Source organism: Echeneis naucrates, chromosome 23 (assembly GCF_900963305.1).
Source record: "Echeneis naucrates chromosome 23, fEcheNa1.1, whole genome shotgun sequence".
Classification (NCBI taxonomy): domain Eukaryota; kingdom Metazoa; phylum Chordata; class Actinopteri; order Carangiformes; family Echeneidae; genus Echeneis; species Echeneis naucrates.
Window position 1 is genome coordinate 10,542,435 of NC_042533.1, and position 22,607 is coordinate 10,565,041.

At 39.5% G+C, this 22,607-nt stretch overlaps 1 protein-coding gene across 3 annotated transcripts in view; it reads right to left on the reverse strand.

Moving 5' to 3' along the window:
- gramd4a (GRAM domain containing 4a) overlaps positions 1 to 22,607 on the reverse strand; it is a 35,360-nt gene that overhangs the window by 6,409 nt on the left and 6,344 nt on the right. For 2 of the 3 annotated variants that reach the window (XM_029495185.1, XM_029495184.1), the window contains exons 2-8: positions 21,563 to 21,776; positions 16,646 to 16,766; positions 3,901 to 4,021; positions 2,357 to 2,418; positions 1,044 to 1,185; positions 571 to 596; positions 397 to 488 (exon numbers count right to left, since the gene is read on the reverse strand). In XM_029495185.1, the coding sequence (XP_029351045.1) occupies positions 397 to 488; positions 571 to 596; positions 1,044 to 1,185; positions 2,357 to 2,418; positions 3,901 to 4,021; positions 16,646 to 16,766; positions 21,563 to 21,776 (778 nt within the window). Of the gene's footprint in view, positions 1 to 396; positions 489 to 570; positions 597 to 1,043; positions 1,186 to 2,356; positions 2,419 to 3,900; positions 4,022 to 16,645; positions 16,767 to 21,562; positions 21,777 to 22,501; positions 22,551 to 22,607 lie in introns of those variants that run through there. The other variant, XM_029495186.1, reaches the window with a different exon arrangement.

Genomic DNA, 22,607 nt, shown 5'->3' on the forward strand with positions numbered 1-22,607 from the left:
TGCAGTAAAAATTAAGTATATTCAACACTTAGTTTATCAGTCTTGATTTATCAATGGCAATCACACTGTAAGTAGAGTAGCTCTAGTAGTATGTAAGTAGATGCAATAACACATTTGTTTTACCAAAGGGAAATAAAGTCCACCATGACAGAAGAGATTTTACAAGTATTCCTTTAGGTGTCACTCTTTCATCATGACTAATTAAATGCTAAACATCAACAATTGCCAAGCTCTCTTTTCTGAAGAAAACTGTCTGTATTTATATGTAAAAGAACAAGACGAATGGAAGATTCCCTTTAATGAGGCTCATTCTATATTTAGTCAAAGGTGGGTCTAGAAAGAAATTACATTAGAAGTGTGCCAGTGACTAGCATGAGTGGGAGAGTGTACACTCACAATGAAGGCAATAGCTGAGGTGTAGACAGAGTGCCAATTTGATAAGGCGGACAGGTTCCTTAAGAAGTTGGTGACAGGTCTGGCTCCTCTTTCTGAAACGAGAGTACGAGTTAGATTGGGATTTATGATTTATAAAGAAACTTTATGTGTGTTTGTTAGATTTTGAGTACTCACTTAGTCGCCGCATATTTTCTGTCAACCTGGATGGAAAACAAAAAAGTGAAGGTCAGAATAAATGCTTTTGCTAAAAGAGACGCACACAAAGAGGACTTGGCAACTGTTTGGCCTTCACCAGCCTGGAATGACGACTCACTCCCTTTTACAGAAGAGGAAAGGAAGAGAAAACTGAGAATTAAATCAAGGCTGATCGGAATACACAGCATCTAATAGTCAACACGCTGCAATAGAACAGTTCAAAGCAGGAAGTGAGCTACAGTACAGTACATCTAAGGTATATGATTTCATTAGTATCTGAATTGCACATTCAAAGTATAAAATGGAATTCTATCCCATAGAAAGCAATTAAAATGCTATTCTTGATGACTGTGACGCAGACGACGATGAACATATCCACATCTTTATGAACAACTGCAGATCAACAACTGAGTACAGACACTTCATCTGTAAATCTGAAGGTTGTTTCCCACCTTTTAGCACTTAGCGGTTCCTCAGTCTCCACTGTGCTTTCCTCTGGCTGGAAGCGGAAGTCTTCGATATAAACCCCAATGCGTTCATACAGCCACTTTTGCAGCCGTGAACTCCACACCTCCTTCTGCTGTTTATCTGCAGCTGAGAAGAGAAGGGGAATGTAATGAGCACCTTAGTTTAGGTTAGGCATGATGGGAAATTATTGCTCCATCAAATGATTGTCCACCATTGACTCTGCCTACAAACTGCAATGTTCTCATACTAGTTCAGAAACTGTAATGCTAAGCTGCAATGCAAAGCAGCAACAGGAAATATTCAGTGTAAAGAAAATAAGCATATGTCTAACTAACAGTTAAATTGAACAGATCTCTAGCAAAAGCTAGTGTTGAAAATGAATTCATTCATATTTTTGAGAGAATAGATACTCAATGAAAAAAGACAATCTGATAATGGTAAAGGTTTTCCTGCGCTAGATGGATTAATTTAAGATTAAATTAAGTATTTTTGTACTCATGACGACATTCATTTGGAGGTCATTTTAATCTGTTGTTTACAGTTACCACCACCCCAACAGCCCATTACTCTGTTCAGCTTCTCTCCTTTATCTGACACATTATAATCACTTTTTCTTTGCCCTTTAGTCACATAAAAAAAGCCTGAACACACTGAGAAACTGACATCCAAACACAGATACAACACCAGTTAGAGCTTGGGCATGTCTGCCCTACATGAAATGATCGACAATCATAACCCATTTCCAAAATTAACCACTCAACACATCTCTCTTTCTGAAAGCATACACACAGACAAGAGTCACTGGGTTACTGGGAGTCAACCCATGGAAAAAAAAAAAACAAACAAAAAAAAAAAACTGTTATTCAGCCCAAAAACAAACAGAACCACATAAATATTTCAGAAATACCATTTATCTGTTCGTGCACTAACAAGGAACATACACACACTTGTATTGCACTGATAATAGCAACGCAAATCTCTACTAATCACAGAAACTAACTTCCACGGTATAACATTTTCAATCCCCAAATGCATCCGCTATCTTGCTTTTCTTGCAATTAATTTCACATTTGAAAACTTGAATGTGCATTTATGTTGGAAGGCACATAACCCACACGTCCTACAATAACCTAAGGAACCCTTGTGACTCACTCAAGCACTTGACCACACAATTCCTTCATCCCACACGCTTCTGCACATGTGCATGCACACGTAGCCCTCGTGATTTACTCCCTGTCAAAGTCATCCTTCCCCACTCATTTCCTGCACCCCTCCTCCATTTCCTCCAAAGTCTTACCTGTTCCATTATTTGAGGGTGACTGCTGTTTTCTGAGAGGCTGTGGCGGAGAGTCCTCCAGCCTGACGGGTAGAGAGGGTAAAGCACAAAAGAGAGAAAGGGGAACATTTTTCAAGTGTCACTCTCACTTCTTTGTAGTCAAAACTGCAGTCACAGCAGACAGTTCTCAGACAAGTTTTTAATATGTGGAAATCTGCTGCACTGAATGAGTCAACAACTGTCAAAAGAGTAAAAGGGACGCACACATGCACTTCAAACCTTATACATTAATTTTCACTCTTTCTTATTTGAGTCAAGGAAATTCTGTCCAAACCCATGAACTGAAGTAGACTATAGAAAGGGGACAGAGTGTACCACTATCTGCACTGACATAAATGAAGAGGCTTAAATGTAGAATAACACATCAATCATAAGATTAAGCATTTTGAGAGTTTGGACCAGCATATTTATTGGGTTTATGGTCAACGCGTTTCCTGCTGATGGTCAAGAGTTACTTGAGATACAGCACTTTGTGAAAATACTCAGGGAATTATAAAGATTAAAAAATTAATTCAAATAAAGAATTTCTGGTAAGTGTAATTTTGGTAGTCTGTTATAAAACCACAAAAAAAAAAAAAAAAACAAAACTGGCTGGGCTGACAGGCGTCAGAGTGTGTCATATAATAGGGGTTTGTCATCACCACAGTCATAATTTGCAGTGATTTAGATATTTTGCCCACAATAAGATGTAGCCAACAAACTCTAGATAGCTATAGATAATTTATTATGCTGCTCTGTTAACGGCATTTTTGCCATTATATACACTGACATCATTTACTTTCTAGTGAATCTAAGTGGCTATTTTAATGTTACTGAAAGAAGAAACGTTTACATTCTGCTATCTTCACCTGCATCTCTCAAACTGGTTTCTCTTGACAGAGGAATAACTTAAAAAAACGTGGCACATTAGGTCACCTCCAACAAAATCCTGAACTGTCTGACATTCTTGAGGCTGTGTCTCTGTTGGTAATCACTTGGAGAGCACCAGTGGAATTTCCCATTGGCAGGCGCAGAAGCATCATCTGATCACACACACAAACGCAGGCACTCAAATCCAGCCTGGGTTTAAAGGTGATTTTGTCGGTGTTAACAGATGCAGGATTTTCCCGACACTAGTGTCAAAGCATGCACTTGGTGACAAACACCAGTGCATGACCCATTTGTTTTTTTTTTTGTTTCTTTTTTTTTTTTCCTCTCTTTGTAAAAAGACACATGCATACAGACATACACATTCATGCAATCTCTCTGGGATTCCCCATTTAAAAAGCTGCTGAGACTTTTCTTTATAATACAGACCTTGGGTAGCACTAGCAATGACATAGCAACAAAACACACACACACACACACACATCCATCATGTGACTTATCCTATGTTCAACTCTGAGCATAAATGTTAAGTGCAAGATCATCATTTCCTGTCTTAGGTTACTTCTCCAATGTTATACGTTTCATCCTCATTTGGTGACTAATGTTACTGTATTCTTCTGTCAATCTTCATGTCATACCTGGACTTGAGCACCTCATTCATCTTCTGTTCCAGGTCTATCCTCTTGGTTCGCTCCCTCTCCAGCTCCTGCCGCAGGGAGTCCACATTGGTCTCTTCCCGCAGTTTCCTCAGCTCCTCCTCTGGAAAACACAAAGAAAACCCACTGTTGGGCAATGTCTAACATCTCATGAGGACAGTGTTTGCACTGCACATTTCAATCCCCAAACAATTCAAAGCATGTACTGTGATATAATGGAATAAATACTAAATGTATACATACAATACAATACAAAGAAGTCTTCAGCTTAGATTTAAAAGAACAGAGTTGCTGTTGACCTACAGTTCTCTGGTAGGGTGCTCTATAGGTAAAGTTAACATTTATGTGAAATTCACATGGAACACTTTAATATTTCCAAATAATGGAACAATACTGGGGAAATTATCTAAAGAAAATGCCTTTAGGAGTACGTGTCTCTCTCCTTCACCTTCACCTGTCCCCCCACGCTTTCTCCTCATCAGCATCAAGTAGTATCAGGTATCAAGACTTTCTGCGCTTGGGGTGCAACATCAGCTATGTTTCCTCTGAGTCTATTGTCCCTGACTAAAGGGACACATGAATATTGGAGGAGGGCGGCCAATAAAAATTTGTATGTGTGTAGTGCAGACACAGATAAATTCATGCAGCCATTTAGGTGCTGGTAATGTTCGGCACAAAAACAAAGACCTATGCAGAAATTAAATAATTCTTGCATTCACAAACTTTTCTAACTCACATTGCAATGCTTTTGTTGAGGATATATAAGAAAATAGCAACCTAACATGCACGCTGTACGAATGAATCACACAGATGGGGAATTCATATTACAATGATTTATCTGCCAGATTCTCTTTCTTACTTTCCCATCACCTAATCTCATAACTCACTCTTGTCTTTTATCTCTTCCCATTAATGCTAATAAAACATTCATTGCCAGCACCTCCTGCAGCTACTGCACTGGCTACAACCCTCGGTGCTCTTACTGAAGGGAGACGTATAAAGTATCTCCGCACCCCAGTATGTACCTGCTGGGTACATTCTTTGCTTTCATTTCTAGTTTATAGCTCACCTTTTTCACTTTCTTTTGAAAACCTTGTGCATTGGGGCATTTAGCTGGAAAACCAGTTACCCTTCCATTTGCTCAAGTTAGAGAGTAGCCTTGTCTCTATCTGCTACCCTAAGAATAAAAAGTGTTAATGCATGTAAACAAGACAGAGAATGAGTCTAAGTGCGTCGGTGTGTGCAGTGGAGAGCACAAGCGAAACATTTGCCAAGGGTTGCTATTGGCTAAGCAGCTTAACACTGTCTATGTTCTCTTGTGCCAGCAAATCCACAGCCAACTGTAGACCTTTTACACACAAAAGGGTAACAGCGACGGCAGCAATGCACCATGGGTGGTGAAGACAAAGCTAGATCAGTAAATTATGCTGCAGTGAAATTAAAATTTAAACAGGATGATCAGAACAAACAAACAAAAATTATCTTAACATTTGCCAAATATTTATATCTTTTAAAGCGGAAATAAAATCATGTGGCAGGAAAATGTCAGTGACATATTTAACCCTGCATTAACTTTGAACTTTAACAGAACCTATAACAGACCTAGTTCTTAAAAAGTTGATTGAGTAAACAAACTATCTGTTATTTCATCTCTGTTTTAGTTTCCTCAACCTCCTGAAGCAAATACCAGTTTAGCAGCTAAATGCTCTATGACTAAACCAGCTAGTTTCTGTTGTAGTGAGTGATTTAGAACTCCATCCCTTGATAGTGCTGCTCTGCCATGGATATACTGTACTCCTATGCTGCTGTCCATACCTTTAAGACCCAGATCCTGTTTACATTTTACCTTCTTTAATCTCATCACGCTGTCACTCCCTTCCTTCCCCCTTCCTCAATCCCCTGTCCCACCCCCTGGTTTCCTGCCTCTGTATGGGATGTCTTTCATTTACCTTGTCATCATTCCTGTGTCTATAGGATCCTCTATAACTCCTTTCCTGTTTCTCCACCCTTTCCCTCCAGATAGTACCTTCCTCTTTTTCCCACACTAACCATAACCTTCTTAAGACCAGAAAGAGAAATTCCTCATCCCGTAATAATCCCATATTGCAAATCTGATGTGGGGAAGCAAGGGTGGGATATAGAACAGCATGGCACTATATGCTATGTGTGTCAGACACAGAGCGATAGAATACAAATGTTTTCCTGTTCCACAGAGGCCTTCCACATCAGATAGCACATTAATAATACTGTCAACACGTTAGTTCTGCTTCTAAAATTGGATTGCAGTCTTCTATATATAAATCTTCATCCTGGGTTACCATATCACAAGGTCTTTTTGGCCGTAATGAAGGGTAGTAACTAGACCATTTATCTGTAACACAGGCAAGGGGATTAGCTAAATGCCATGCCAGGAGATGTCACTTTTAATAGCACAGACCTTCCCTCCCACCCAGGCTTTCCATGAAACTCTAATCTCTTAAAAAAAAAAAAAAAAAACCCTAAAGAGCTGATATTTGACAAGATTGTCATTAAATGCTATGAAATGCTAATAAAGTTCTTTAGGCAACAGAAATTACTAGTTATATTGAAGACTTGTGTTATTATGATGGGGCAAGGCTGGGATAAGAATGAACTTGTTTAGATTGGTTAAGGCTGAAAATTAGTATAAGAAACCAAAAATGGACCAACAACGGTATTTAAACATTATCCAACAAATTTTCTAAAGGGTGAATTTTTCGATATAATCCTAACACTGCTGTGAGCTGAGGTCAAGTTCATGGGAAATAAATGCACTGCGCTCGATTCTACAATTTTTTTTTTATTTACACCATGGTGGTTCTGGCCAGGTGCATGGCAAACATGTTTGACCCCATCTGGTCAAAATTAGTTTTTTTTGTTTCATCCAACCAAACAATATGCTGCCAGTTTTCATAAGGCTTCTATTCATGCAATGAATTTTGTCTTGGATTTTTAATTGCACACTGCAAGAACTTTTGCCAGATAACAACTATACCATTGTTATCGTTGTTATTTGTAGCATAGCGCTTCCTGTGTCTTCCTGTCAAACCAACTGCTGCAACTGTGTTTCATCTTATGCCCGGTGTTGCAGTTGTTGAATCTTAAAATCTGGCTTCTTACTTGTTATTATGTGGACCCATGGTGTAGTCAACTTTGTTTTCTACTCAATCTGTTGCATTGAATAATTATTTTTAAAACCAATACCATGACGATAATAGTAAATAAGTATATTTCGCAAAAATGTACAAATCTGAAAAAAGGCTGGGTTTGTACCTGCTGTGACTGATGATATCAGTTTAAAGCAGTGCAGTATGGTTTCCAAACAAGGCTCTAATGAAAGAGGCTTAAGACTTTCGCTATCTCAATCAATGGACAAGCTTACAGTACATTTTTGATGATGAAACTGGGGAAACTTACTGAAGTTAAGGTTACTTTTATGGCTCTTAATCTTATCGAACGCCCCACTGTAAAGCAGCTCAAAGCTGTCAAAGGTAGAGTCCTCCATCCTACATGAACCCATCCGTCTCTGCAGTCGACCCGTCCCTGGGATGCTTGCACAGGAACGGGACGGCAGAGTGGCTGCCTTGGTTCTTTCTTGGAAATGAGCCACGGCTGCAGGTTCTCCGGGTCCAGCTTGTAATGACCACAAAAATTCTCAAAGACCATCAAAGATTAGTTGTATGCTCCATGTTGACATGTCCCATGTAGAGCCAAAAACAGGCTAATCGCTCACCAACAAAGCAAGACAGAATTTTGATAGGCCTCCAATCAACGAGAGATGGTCAGTAGCCGGACCTTGTGTGATTGGGATAGGCACTGGATAGAAAGAGAAGGAGGGCAGTGGTGTTAGAGAGAGGTGGGGCTTTGCTAGCTGGCCAGCAGACTAAGAGAGCCTGGAATCTGAGATTTCTGTGCACACTGGAGCTGTCAGCGACCCACATTACCAATGTTCATGTTTCAGTACAGGTTTATATGACTGATTGTGCACGTGTGATGTTTGTTGTGTTCTGCATTATGCATGCTCATATTTGTGTGAATCAGTGTTAGTGTGTGTGAGTAATGAGTAGTGTACATACGCAAGCAAAGCAAATCGCTTTTCATCTAAGCAGGCAATGTTTTGAATACCTCAAAGGAAAGTTACTGAGTTTTTCAATCCAGGCCAGGGACAATGGCTCCTTTTATTAAAGGAAGGTGGGGGCGTAGAGGGGGTTCAGAGCGAGGGAGAGACAGAGAGAGGGAGAAAGAGGGGGAGAATCAGCTGCTTCACATCGGCCTCACATTGTTCCCCATTCACCACACTGTTTGCGACAACACCAGTTGACTTGAACAGAAGGAAGCCATTCAAGACACTCACCAAGAACAAAGTGAGGGAAAATAGTTATAGGAAACAAGATAAACTTAGCACTGACAACTGGAGTGATTGGCAATAAAAACAAATACTTTATCCGGTGCCTATTCTACACAGTATTATTTTCAGTCATGAGACACTGTGCATGTTCAGTTTCAGCTTTGCCATTGAAGTGAAACCTGTGGCATATTTACAACAACAGCAAATCACGTTTGAACAAACATACTGCTCACTTTTTCAATGTATTTCTCTCTAATATTGCATTTTGCAATGATTCAATCATAGGTTAGACTGTGAACAAAGTAAATCCTGTAATTTGACTTTTTATCTTGTGTCCTTTTAAAATTCCTTTTCCCTCAGTGCCCTCCTTCCACTCTGGCCCTGATATCTCTGGGTGACCTAGATTTCCCTAACTTGCTTAACTTTCCCCCCTCCCTCTACAACATAATGTTGACTTCATGACTCAATCTCAAACTTCAGAGCCTCCCTGCCATGTCAAAACAACACATTTTGTGGCTTGTGTCTTTACTGACCTTTTGTTCATATTATACAGAGCAGAGGGTTAGCAGAGGAGCAGTGTGTCTGGCCTCTCTCTCTGCTGTGCTTTGTCTGCCATGCAAACTCACATATTTAGAAGGCAAAATGAAATAAGCATGCAATAAATAACCTAGACAAACAAGTTTTGTAATCCAATGTTGTGTCAACAGGGAGGATAGCATCTGCTTGTTTGGTGAGCAGTAATCAAATCATAGATTTTATTATAATCACAGTGATCTGGTCAAAGGTTCTGCAGCCAAGTACTGGGAACTAAGTGGTTCCAGAAAAAACTGTAAGAAAGACAAACAACTGATTTGTGGGACTGTAATGTTTTTATCTAGTGATATTTACATACATTGACCCAATATCTTTACAGAACACACAGAAAACAACACTGTGCCTGTGATCTTTGGCTGAGAACATAGTCCCTTTAACTACATGGCCACCTGTTTCATTCTCACATGCTCTGCTACAGCTACCAGCCTACTCAATTTGAACTCATGACAGTGCCACAAAGGTAAACTGTAAGTTTGTAACTATAATTTGTGAGAAAGTTGAATGAAATAAGGTAGCTTTCCTAATATAGATGTCATGTGAACTACAGTTCCAAACATAATTTTTCTTTTCTTCATTCCATTATTCCATATTAATTTAGTAAACAATTCTGTTTGGGTCTTTAAATAATTTGATTAAGAGTTTGGTCTAGACTTGTTCCATATGTAAAGTTCCTTGATGTAACTTTGTTATGATTTGGCACTGTATAAGAAATCTGATTTGATTTGACTTGACAACTGTGGATTACATCAATGGCAGTCCAGACAATAAACCATATCTAACAGGAGGTTCATAAAACATTATGTATTGTAAATGCTTTCAGAATTAGTGTATGAATGAATGAGATTTGGTCAGAAACATTTTCTGAGCTCACAAGGCATTATAGGCTCAAATGTCCAGTGACATTAACCGTCTCAATTGAACTGACAGGACTCATTCTATTTCACTTCTGAAGTAGATTTTTTTTTTTAGTTCAGGTGCCATGCACTATAGCCATCTATTTAGGAGTAGAATAGGCAGTAATAAGGCAGTGTCCCACAGAACAGTCAATTGCTTGGAGACACAAAAGGAGACCTGTCAATTCCATCAATCCTGTTTTTCATTGTCTTTCATGTCTATAACATCCCAGAAAATGAGAGAAAGAAAGCCATCATCCCAATATTCCAGCACATAGTTAAGACCTTATGCATTCCAATAAGTAAAACAAATACAGACAAGGTTGTTTTATCTTAAATTATTTCCAAGACTGCGCAACTATGAAAACTACTAAAATATGAGTACATGTCAGATTTTGGTTTCTAACAAAATCTGCTACTTGCTCTAAATGGGACACATTGGCAATCGCCATGGCTATTTGCTATTTGCTATTGGCTAGTTGCTAAGATTAATATGAAGAAAGAGAAATACATATCATTTTACTCAGCTCTATCAGTGGATTACTATGTGCTGCCAATTGCAGTGTCTTGAAACCAGAAGCAAGGCAGCACAGAGGTCAGAGAAAATTAAACCCAAATGAAACCCAAAGTCATCCCACACCAGGCAACATAACCTGAGAGCATGGGCAATTGTGGTTAGATAAGTGCACCCGGGTTCTTATTATCCATATGTTTTTAAATGTTAGTGGGTAATGAGATGTTAATGTGTGCTTGGGACACGCAGAGTGCTTTCCAGTGGTTCCAGCTTGCCAGTGGGTTTTATAGAGCCGCAGATGTTTTGGTGAGAACATGTTGCATTACAGACCTATTGCAGTTCATCTCTGAATCCATTAGCGTTGTGCTCCTGCAGCACCATGATTGCTTGGTTGTAGATTTTATGTGGCACGCACGCACGCACGCACACGCACGCGCACGCGCACGCGCACACACACACACACACACACACACACACACACACACAGTATGAAGTAGGACAGCTGCTAGAACACTGTATTGATCAGTCTGTCACTACAGAGCACAAAGCCGTTCCCCCTGCACTGACCTTCACTACATGACCTCAAACAGGATAGCCTCTTTCACTCCCACACATCATAGAACTAGTATCAGTAGAACCAACATGCCCCAAGTGCATCTATTCTTAGAATTACCTCTATCTCTTTGGCTTGTTGATGCCATGGCTACATATGTTTTTTTAGCCCTACAATATCTGTCTCCAAGCTTCCTGTGCAAAACTATTATATAACCAGTAGCCAATATTAAAAACCAAGAAGAGGACACTAGGACTAAAAAGCAAAAATTTTACTGAACAGAGAATCAGAAAAGTCGCAATTGAATTCATAAATATGAATGCAATGTTGGAAATGAAGGAGTTGTAATTTTTAATTAATTAAATATACTAAAATGACGCTCCAGCCTAGAGACTCTCCAGATGCAAGGGATGTAGATCAACACGCTTGTTTAGTATACACCTCAATGAAATGCAGAAATTAACATTCCCACTGAAATCAATATGGCATTTGCAATATCTGTTAAAATAATCAAAAATATGATTTTTAGGGGTGAAAGAGGGTAAGATAATGGATAGGGAATCAAGGGGATAAATAAATGATAACTATTATCACCAGTAGGAGGGTTAGTTCAGTTCAACTTCAACAGAACCTTGTTGATATGATCTTCCAGCTTTTATGCCCTTAACTAAAACAATAATACAGCTGTCACAGGGCTATCAGTCAATGAAACTGCATTGCCAAAGAACTTCTGTGCAGTATGTGGAGACCAACAGTGCCACAGAAACACACTCAAAAACACATTCATATATTCCCATTGTGGTCACTTTCAACGCAGACACACGAAGTGCAGTACAGTGCAGGTCTTCCTTGCATAATTTACATCTCTATTATGTGTCTTTTGTGGCTGCGGCTATAAATCTCCAACCAGGAGTTGGTCTGCATATACTGTAGGGATGGTTACTGAAAGCCTGGAATTTTGAATTTGTCACAAATGTATATATTCATATTGGTCAACCAGAAGTGAGATGTAACCACAAACAAGGCCATTATAAAAATAGCAGCCATAACTGCCTCCAACACTGGCATTTGGCTCTGGCACCAGGCTAAATGTCTGCAAATATTTCTATTTTACATTTTTAATGAGAACCTGGCAATATCAGCATATATTTCACCTTACTTAATAATGGTAAATCACACACATATAGCACCTGCAGTAATACGGCTAAAACCAGAGAACGTGGAACACATCTCAGTAAGTCTTTTTCTTTTTTAAGTCTAAGTTTGTCCTTCATATACAACCCCATCTATTGAAAAGACACAAAACTGTTGAGTTCATCCAAAAGTACAGTTATCAGTGGAATGAAGATGTGTGTTTCTATGATTTGAGTGAACTGTCACAGCACTGCACTTCATTTGGTCAATTAGAATGAAGTAAAAACATTATTCATTCATAATGACCACTTGGGGAAAAAAAATAAATAAATAAATGTCTGTTGTGTGTGCCACTTAAGGTGAAGACGACAAAGGGAACAGATGAGAGAAAGAGAATGACTAAGGCATCTGGGAACATTACAACACATTATCTTTGTGTTTCAAATTCAATCTCACATCTGGAAACATGGTTACAAATTAATCAATTAAATGCCCTTAGAAAAGCGGAGGTTAATCACCAAAAAAAAAAAAAAAAAAAAAAAAAAAAAAACCAAGAGGAGAGATGTGAAGAGCTGTAAACACACATACCCCCCCCGCATCTGGAATGGAAACTCGTACCTCCCGCAAAGGCAGTAGACAATATCCTTAAGTGATGTGTCTGTTTTAGCAGCGTGGGCCCCAGCTTTATCTTAAATAGCAGGGAGAAAGACGTCAGAGAATACGCCTACACTCAGTTTGAACTGAGTTTGAACTGAGTGTAGGCAAGAAATCTAAGAGGCCTAATTCATCTCCTTGGTTAAATGCTGATGCACCCTTAAAAACATCAACATGGGTTTTGAAGGATGATTGATTGTCCTACCCCTTTGGAAGTTCATGAGTAAAAAAAAAGTAGCTAGTAATACTTTAAATAAAATGGTGTTTATTTAGGTCCAAAATTCAAAAATCCAGCACATTTAACTGCTGACTCACTTGCGTACTTAGCTGTACTAAGATAATACAGAGAGGACACTTCCAATTACCACTGCTCCATAATAACTGTTCAACGGCTGAGTTTTGATTGTTTAAGAGTGTTGAACTGTTCGGAGGATGGATTTTAGTGTAAGCACCTTTGCTGAACCCTGCTGTGTTGTGGAAAACTAATCCTGCCACATGCAACATTAAATCAGAAGGTGGTTGCTAATGCAAATGCTAATGGGAAAAGGAGATTTATCGATTGACTTCTTCATTAAAACAATGCAAATCTGTTTAGCTGCACTGCAAACAAATACACTACCTGCCCTTCTGCTGTAGTTTAAACTTCTTTTTTTGCGATAGAAAGTTAACACAAAGTCGCTGACTGAATGTCTAATACACTCAAAGGTAGAAATCTACATCCAAGAAAACTTCACTAACATCATTCTGCCTATTGATCCTCAAAAAATTAAAACTGTTTGTTTACAGGTGTAAGCTCACTTTCACAGACATCTACTGTCTTCAAAGGAACTCCCAAAACACAATTGCACTGGCAGATTGCAGTGTGGATCAATCATTTCACTTTGATGGTTGACCACATTTACCCAGGATGGAGCACAGATGACAGGTGAGAAACTAAATCAAATGGAAGAGGCAAGTCAAAGAATGGAGGCATAGACAGAAAGAAACCAGGAGCATCAAAAAACGGAAACACACCTTAGGAAACTTTTGCTGTAGAGAGTGGAAGCTGATTATTGCAGACTGTGATGTCTTCAGCAGTGTAACAGGAAAATGAACCTGTTAGCAATGTCATCTTTGGAGACATGTATTTAATCAGGTGAAGAATATATAGTAACGGAGAGGACAATTTCTTAGTGACTGTCAACGAAGAAAAAAATAACCACAACATGTAAAATACTATGTAAGGATTACAATGTTTAATTCACACTTGTTAAATTGCCTTCACTGAGTGTCTTTCCATACCATATTTTCCTCAGTATGGTATGTTGTTTTCCTATATTCCCAGAAAAGCCATTACACAACCCATAAACTCATAACATAATTCAACAAGGAATCTATTGTTTCACCAAATTAATCTCATTAGCTTAACAAACGAAAAACTGTATGTAAGCGTTTAAGACTGTGTTCATCTGTTCTCAGTACAGAGCTGAGAACATAATGAAAGAACACTTATGTAGTTCTTTCTATAACAGGCTATACTGTATGAGGAGTCAGACATTCAGCGGCCCATGGGTTTCTTGCACGATCACAACATAAAACCAAGGAAAATGGAGTTGAGTATAAAAGGAAATAATAGAAACCAAATACACAAGTGCAAGGCAGAGAGCTCAGGAATCCATTAGGTGCTAATGGACTGCCATGCTTCAGTGTTCTTGAAGGTACAACTGTGCAAGCCAGAGAAAGGAGAGGAGACTGAGGGTGAAGAGAGAAATGGGTAACCAGAGAATGAGCTGGTCAAAGTGAGGCAGTAGGCGACTACAGGAAATCAGAGGGAATAAAATGTACAAGGCCACAGAAATAATGTCAGAGAAAAAGAAGAGGAGGGAAAAAAAAAAGAAAAGAAAACACCACTGCCTGGAGGTACTGCTGCACTTTCCCAATCAACAACAGAGGGTGATATGCATCATCTCCTTGCCAAATGCCAAACTGCCACCCTAGATAAATCTAAGATTACATTTCTGTTGTGACTTCTTTCAGCTCATGAAACCGTTTACCTGCTTTGTGTGTAAACACATGTTACTGGTGATTCTGACAGAGTATAAAGAGAAAAGGTAATCAAAAGCATGAGGACAAGAGGAGAGGAGGATAAATGAGCAAAAAGAGAACAGGGAATGGTCCAGAAATAAATGGGAGGGAAAGCCAGATTCTGAAAGAGCAGGCCAGCAGGATGGAGAGAAAAAGGCAAAGAGCGCGAAATAAATTTTCTTTAAAAGCAAAAAAGAAAGGAGGACACAAGGAAAGGACAAACAGAAAGGAAAGAAGGTTTCATCTTGCTAGCTTCTTGACAATGTGACAATGAATTCAGCGCTTCTAGCTCAGGCATTACAAGAGAGGACATAGCCTGAGGTATTCCCTTTCACACACTCTCCCTCCCTGTCTCTCACTCTTTCCCTAACAGACATGCATGATTGAAAGAAAAGGGAGGGGCTTCACAGTCTATGACACACCACGGGCCTGTCAACGTGCTGCTATGGCACTGGACAAGCAGTACCACTCACCAGCTAATAGGTTAGACATGCCTGGAAATACAGGAGCCGAGTTTGTGAACCACAGCTTCCTTTAATTTTTCCCTGTCACTGCCTCACTCCACAGTAATTTCCACATGTATACAGATAATCCATCATAGCCTGGCCTTCTTCTATCTTTCATCAGTGGTACAGTAATACCACTTTTGTCAGTGGTGACTAGGGCTGTGACAATAATAGCAAAACTACAACACCCTGGTCATGTAACATCTACCACAGGGGTTGATGCAGGGGCACGCTCTCATTGCACTGATGCACACAGTGGCCAGTGAAGAGACAGACAGGGCCATTTAAAAACAATATGGATTTTTTGACAGTCCATCGGTTGGGCTTCTTCCAGTAGACCCAATGGCTATGTCAAACACTAAACAGATGAAGCAAAGCTGCAAAACACTGCCTATTTTCAAGCTTTTCTAAGTTATTAAGGGAAACATTGAAATGTTTCTAACCACAAATTAGACTAGCTGGACAGTGCAAGCTTGTACGTTAGGTATTCACAGATTGTTGTCCCATGGCACAGGTACACAATGGCTCAGTATACTGTACTCTCAGTTTTCAGGAGATTTGGTGAAAGAAAAATACTAAATATTATCAAACCAATTCCTTACAATTATTCTCTCAAACTACATTTATGGCTAACACTAACAAACAGCAGGACAACTACTTAAAGTTGTTGTAAAATTAAACAAATAAAATACTGGACATGCCTAGAGATATGATTTATATCAATATGTTGCTATCAGCTTACCTGTATAACCTCGGTGATCCGAATGTGCAGTATACAAATACATTCATTTACTATGGCTTTGTGAGGTAATTCAGGAGGTGCAGCTGCTTCATGAATCCAACACCTCACTATGAATTGATAAGCACAAGCTAAGTAGCTGCTTGCGTTTACTTCACTTCAGGGTTGCTAACATGTAGTTATCAAAACAGTTGCTATCTCACTACCATCTTTATGTCACACTGAATAGAATGACGCACTGGAAGCAAGTACTGCATACTGATACAAGTGAGTATTATTTTAGCAATTAAGTATTTCAATATTTCTGTGGTTTCAGTGAGAACACACAATTTCATAAACAAGTTGCACACAGCACCCAAGTACAATGCACCAAACCAGGAGACAGCATCTCAACAACACAAGTTATACCTTCTGGGGAGTAACAAGGGGTATTCTAGGTAAAGATGAAAGTCACTGACTGGAATTAGAGGCAGACTGTGAAATCACAATGGTAAGTTGCAACTTTGACCACAATCAACAACAAAGGCTAAGGATCTTACTAAAAGGAATAAGAAGTACCAATGGGCTTCAGGCAAATCCCAGCTCTGAACTTGTAGGCCTAGTTAAAATAACATTGGCATCAGTTATACACATGTGATGTGTAACGAGAAAGATGTAAAAACTCAGCGCTCCAGGTCTGGCACCATGTTTGTGTGTAAGTTTATACTCACGTAGGAAGTGTTTCTCCAATAAGGCAATTTCCAGGTGACCTTTGACTTCATTGAGCCGGTCTGACTCTGACCTCTGGAACTCCTGGATGGCTGCAGCCATGGGGGGAGACCCTGAACCTGCCTATCCACATGCATGCATATATAGAGCACATGAGTGTCCATGCATAGGTCCACACAAACAAAAAAAACACACACACACACACACACACACACACAAAAAAGAGAAAACAGAAGAGAGAAATACTTTGGAATTACAAATTCTTGACAACAAAAATCAACAAAATACATACTCAAGCACAGACAGGAATACCCCACAAGCATCAGGCCATGACTCACAGTAATGTTTCCTCTCACGATTCAAATCCAGCAGGACTGAGATAGCAGGGCAATAAAAAAAAGAGGAAATTCCCCCTCTTCTGACTACAGCAGCACTGATGACTCACTCTTCTGACTAAGGTCTTAGTCTTAGCACACACATACCTAGCAACACAGAACGAGTCTAGGTGGACTGAGCCAATGGAAGTTATTGAGTGATGATATCTCTAAGAGAGGAAAGGAATAAGGTAGAGTGTGTGAAGATTTAAGGGTGAGTGGATGATGGCAGAAAAAGGAGAGTGCAAGAGGAGAGACGGCTGTGCTCACAAGATGATGAGAAATGCAGGTTGAGCCTTGCAGCCTGACTACAGGGAGGGTCCTTTAAGAGACTAATATACACATACACACACATGCTGCAGCAGCAGCAGCGAACCAGTATGTGTCTGTCTGCACAAATACACTGCAGTGTCTCCAGCTTATGAGCGGTCTGCAAAAGTGAGAACCCACGAAAGAGCAAAGGAGTAAAAGAGGAAGGGAGAGAGCGAGAGAGAGAGCAATACTGACAGTGACCTGAAAAAATGTACACTGGGAAAGAACCAAAGCCGACATGACAGCCCGGTGGGCAGACAGGGATGGAGATGGCGAGAGAGTCTGTGAAAGAGGAAGCACTTCAAACAGCCTCTTCTGGAAGTGCACAAAAAAGAAAAAGTTTTGATTCAGGTTATGAAAAGGAGACAGAAGGATAAAAGCAAATGAGGTAGAAGAGAGAAATACCAGGGAAATGTGCATAAGAAGAAAGGAATGGACAGAAGACCGGAAAGAATATTTGCTGCATTACAGGCAATCATCAATAAGGCTCTTTGGTTTGGATAATGCCTCCATTGTTTTCTCTAAATTAGTAATGGGTTACTACATTATGTAGACACACCTTTGTGTTTCAATGCAGTCATCAGCTCATAGTCTGAGCCTTCAGGTCATCAAAAGCGGGTCAAGCCCTGACGTCACTCTGGACGATTATCAGCCGATTAATTATTGTATTCAACCTCTCCCTGGTCAATGTAAGCCACAGTCTTTTCTCTTTCATTGAATGGATTTTTTTTCTTCAGGTCCAGTTGACATAAGAATACTTTTCTGTCTGTATAGCATTTTCTGACAGAGCAATATGAATCTAAATTGCAACTAAGTGAGAATACACAACTCAACACAAACTAATCAATCACCTTTCACAGAGGAGACAAAACACAATGTTACTTACAATTACTCGTAATACATAAATGTAATTCACAGCTGTTAGACTCTTCAGTCACTCAAAGTCAAGCCTGTTTATGCTTCATCCCCCTTAGAAGCAGCTCTTCTATTGTTTCCCAGCTCTCTTATTTTTTCTGTTTGTTTGAGACCTCCTTGCACTGTATTCAGCCTCTAGAAAAACATATCCATAGACATGTCACTAATGGACATGTCTATATTCCTCAGTACAGAACTGATATAGAACTGATATAGCAATGTCTTTTATTGTTAAAAGATGTTCCCATTTTTTGTTCTGTATTGTAAAATATAATTGTGCTTTTTCAGCTTACAACTCATGGGTTTCAGGGTATGTCTGACAGTAGGAGGTGAAGTACACAAGGAGTCATTTCATGGCCTTGTTCTCATTAACACCAATATCCCTGGAGACCTTCTGCAAGTCTGGCAGATGGTTGTCGTCCTGCATAGTGCTGGTGGCATTTTCAGTGTAATGTCCAATAATCCTCCAAATTTTAAGTAAACAGGTTTTAATGAGCAGTAAGAGATCATTCCAGTGTTTTTTAAATGTGTGTTTTGTGAAATGTCTGACAGTAATGGTGGTGACAGATCTTTTAAAAATAGTTAAGGCAATTCATAAAATAAAAAGGGTAAAGTGTTAGGCATTGTTCATTAGATTTTAATCTATGCTGTCAAATCATTAAGATTAATTGAGGTGGAAGAACTATAAAACAAGCTTGCAGAGATAATGAGAAACACTCTGGTGATGGCAGATAAAGCTGATTATGGGGTTGTACTCAACTTGACAGACATGACATTATCTGAACTGCCTGTTCTACTTCTACTATTTTCAACTATTTTGTAACACTGAGCTTGATTATATTGCTGTATTGCTTGTTTTTTCTTTACATACAGTATATCATGTTACCAGTCAGCATTTAATGCATTTAATCATGCAGTGAGGAAGCCAACTGATGTAGCAGGAAAATCCATTGAGGGTGTATGCAGTTGCAATGGCTGTGCACCATGTGCGTGATGGCATTCTGGTTATTTAGTATGGATATAGTGAGCTACTTTGTCATTAAGTATCATTCGGTCATGGTTTCTGCAGCCCAAGGGCATGATCTGGCCTCTTTTTGACGGATAGGTATTCAAGGTCAGGTCTGGACGCATGTGACTGTGGCTGATCCTGGACACTGGAGAGACAAACATCACTGCAGTATGTGTCAGCTCCAGTTCCAGTGTGCCAGTAAGGACCTAAGAAGGGTCTTACATAAGGAAGATGAGATTTCCACCATGAAGTGGCAACTCTTTGACAATGAATGCAATGGCGCTCTTTGGGGGATGAAAAGTGTTCATGTGTTATGTGTATTTGTGAGTGTGTGTCCCAGCAGGGATAAGAGTGAGCTTGGTCTATTTTGGGGCTCCAGAGTGTGACTCATCAGTGCCATGATGTGGGCGATTCCTTCCCAGTAGGCTGGTAATAACAGAGGCAAACACTTGCCCATACAGACATACAAATACCAGTTCACATGCACACTTGCAGTCAGAAGAAAGCTCATGTGAAAAAAGCAATGTTGTACATGGTCAGCTACATGAGTTGTTAAAAAAGGTAATGCTGTAGAACCAATTAAAAAAAAAAAAAAAAAGGGGCAGTGAGGCCTATGAAGGTTTAATGGTGCATTTCTCTCGAAGTACCACTCATTTACCGCCAGGCTTTGGCTAGCTTTCAATTGATGTTAGGAATCACTATAGAGTAGAGTTTCAGAGATTCCTGATGCCTCCATTCAGGAAATGATGAATTCAAGTGACTAATCTGGTGAAATTAACTCAGGTATCTCCCTCTCATGCCCATGCACAATAATGACAGCAATGCTGATGTTTTTAGACATCCACAAAGATGAGACAGCTGCACTTTCATGAAATGTGAACAGTGTCTAGCGTGGGCGGTAGAACCATCAGAAAACAAGATCAGGAGTTTTTTATTTTCTTATTTACCTGTTTGTCACAGTGGTTGTGTTTGCTTGTTCTCTTCTAGATCAGCGGTCCCCAACCTTTTTTGTGCCACGGACCGGTTTAATGTCAGACAATATTTCCACGGACCAGCCTTTAAGGTGTGGCATATAAATGCAACAAAATAAAATTATACGATCGGCATAAAAACTGTGCTATTTTCTAAATGTCATAATAAACGTGAATCCACTGTGCACTCATATGCAACTTTATTAGCAGCGTCATCGTAACATCCTCTCTGCCCCCTAACCCCGAACCTAAATGCAGCTTTCTTTTTCATGGAAGTCTCAGGCTCTTCTTCTGTCTCCTCACTGGGCCTTTTCACCTTCACAAAGAAACTATCCTTTTTTAATCATTTCGCTAGCTTGTGGGTTTAATTTTAGCAGTAACGTATCACGTGACCGAGACAAGCTCAAGAGTGAGTCATAGACGGATGTAACGGAGAGAATCCGGTCATTTTTCAAAATAAAACATAGCTCAGATTCAGATAATAAATAAAACATAAATAATGTATGTTATTTATTCTTTCTGCGCGGCCCGGTTCAAAAGACCCACGGACCGGTACTGGTCCGCGGCCCGGGGGTTGGGGACCACTGTTCTAGATATTAGAATCTAGTCGGGGGAAGCTTAATTCCTGTCCTCTAGCCTCCTTTATCACTTTCCCCGCTTTAATCTTTTCTCTCCTTCTATTTTTTTTTATTCCCTTCCTGCTCTCCAGTAGATGTTCATCTCCCCACTGATTTCCCTATTTCTGCTCCTGCTGCTGTATGGTATCTCTATTCTACGTTTACCATTGAAAAAGCTTTATCACTGTCATCTCCTCCATTTTTCTTTATCATAAGAACCCCTCAATCCATCATTCTCCTCTGCTGCTAAGTGGCAGTATAACAAGAGAAGACTGTATAAATAAAAAACAAAGAATCAAAATGTTTTTTTGTTTTTTTTAACCATAAATGAATATCAGTCTTGTTAATGACACTAAAACAACATCAGAATGGTGAAACAGAGGTCAGCTTCCATTTTCGTTTGTTTCTTGTTGGGATTTTTTGTCCAGCAAATTCTGCATCCCATTGAGGCCAGTGCAGAGTATTTCATCAGTCATGAATAAATAATGTGCTTGTTCGAACCAGTCATGGCTAAATATATGTGTGACATTTAATATATATAAACAAATGAAGTACTAGAGATGACAGAAAGCCTTACGAAGAGAGGCAGCTGACAGAATTGACAGAAAAGAGGAAACTGAAAAAGAAAAAAAAAAAAAAAATTACTTTCTGCTTCCTGTCTCAAAACTGCAAATACTACCACGGGTCCCAAATTAGATAGAAATGTGTGGCGAATACTCACAGGGTCTCGCAAGAGGTCCTCTGTGTCTCGCAGAGCTGCCTTGGGCTTCAGCTGCACATCATCGCTACATTCGTTGTCAGAGGCATTTGGCGACTCAGCCAAATCTGGGAAGTCTTCTCTCGTCCTGGGGCCCCGGAAACGGATTTTGTCCAGGCGCTTTAGCATGGTTAACACCGTGCACCTGGGCTTTACCTTAACATGGCGGACGGCAACCCTGGAGGAACAAATAAGACAGTTGCTGTCAGCTCCTGAATATTTCTTTGTTATAACAACTGCTCCTTCCATCATTTTCTTCCCATGTGTACCCACGTGTGCTCAAGGAATTTTTACTGCAGAGCAACTATAAAAGTATTTATTACCTATCCTTAAATAAATAAATAAAAAGATAATGAAAAGGGAAGTGGTTTCTTTTAATAAAGGTTGTTCTATATTAAATCTGGGATGTAATGGTACGTGTATTTGTACTGAACTTGAGTTAATGAATCCAGCTAAAAAGCCAGTCTAACGTGAGTAAAGACGAGCCACATGGCAACTCATTTTAGCATTTTTTCAATTGTATTAATTTTTTTATTTATTTATTTTTTTTGTTTTTTGTTTTTTAGTTTTCGTTATCGATGTGGGGGTGTAATGAAATTACGTTGTTCTGCACTGTTCAAGAGGGCCCAAATTTATGGGAACCACAGTTTTGAATCACAAACATAAAAAATATATATATAAAATATAAATAACACCAACTTGTTTGTGGATCAGTATCAACACTTAAAAGACCATTCATTTCAAGAAGCTTTCAATATAATGACTTCAAGCTGCGGTAGCATAAATCATTTTTAGATGTTTTTTTTCCTCCCATATTTCATTTTGTAATGCATTCCACAACCATGCAAGCTTCCTATCCACTTTAATCTAAAGTTGTCTGACATTGGGACCCTTAGTAATTACCGCTTTGCGCCAAACTGCAAATTCCCCAAAGGTGACACGAGCCGTGACACACGGCAGGCTTCAACCTTTAAAGCTCAGTGCTTCTGATTTGCCCTCCCCCTCGGCC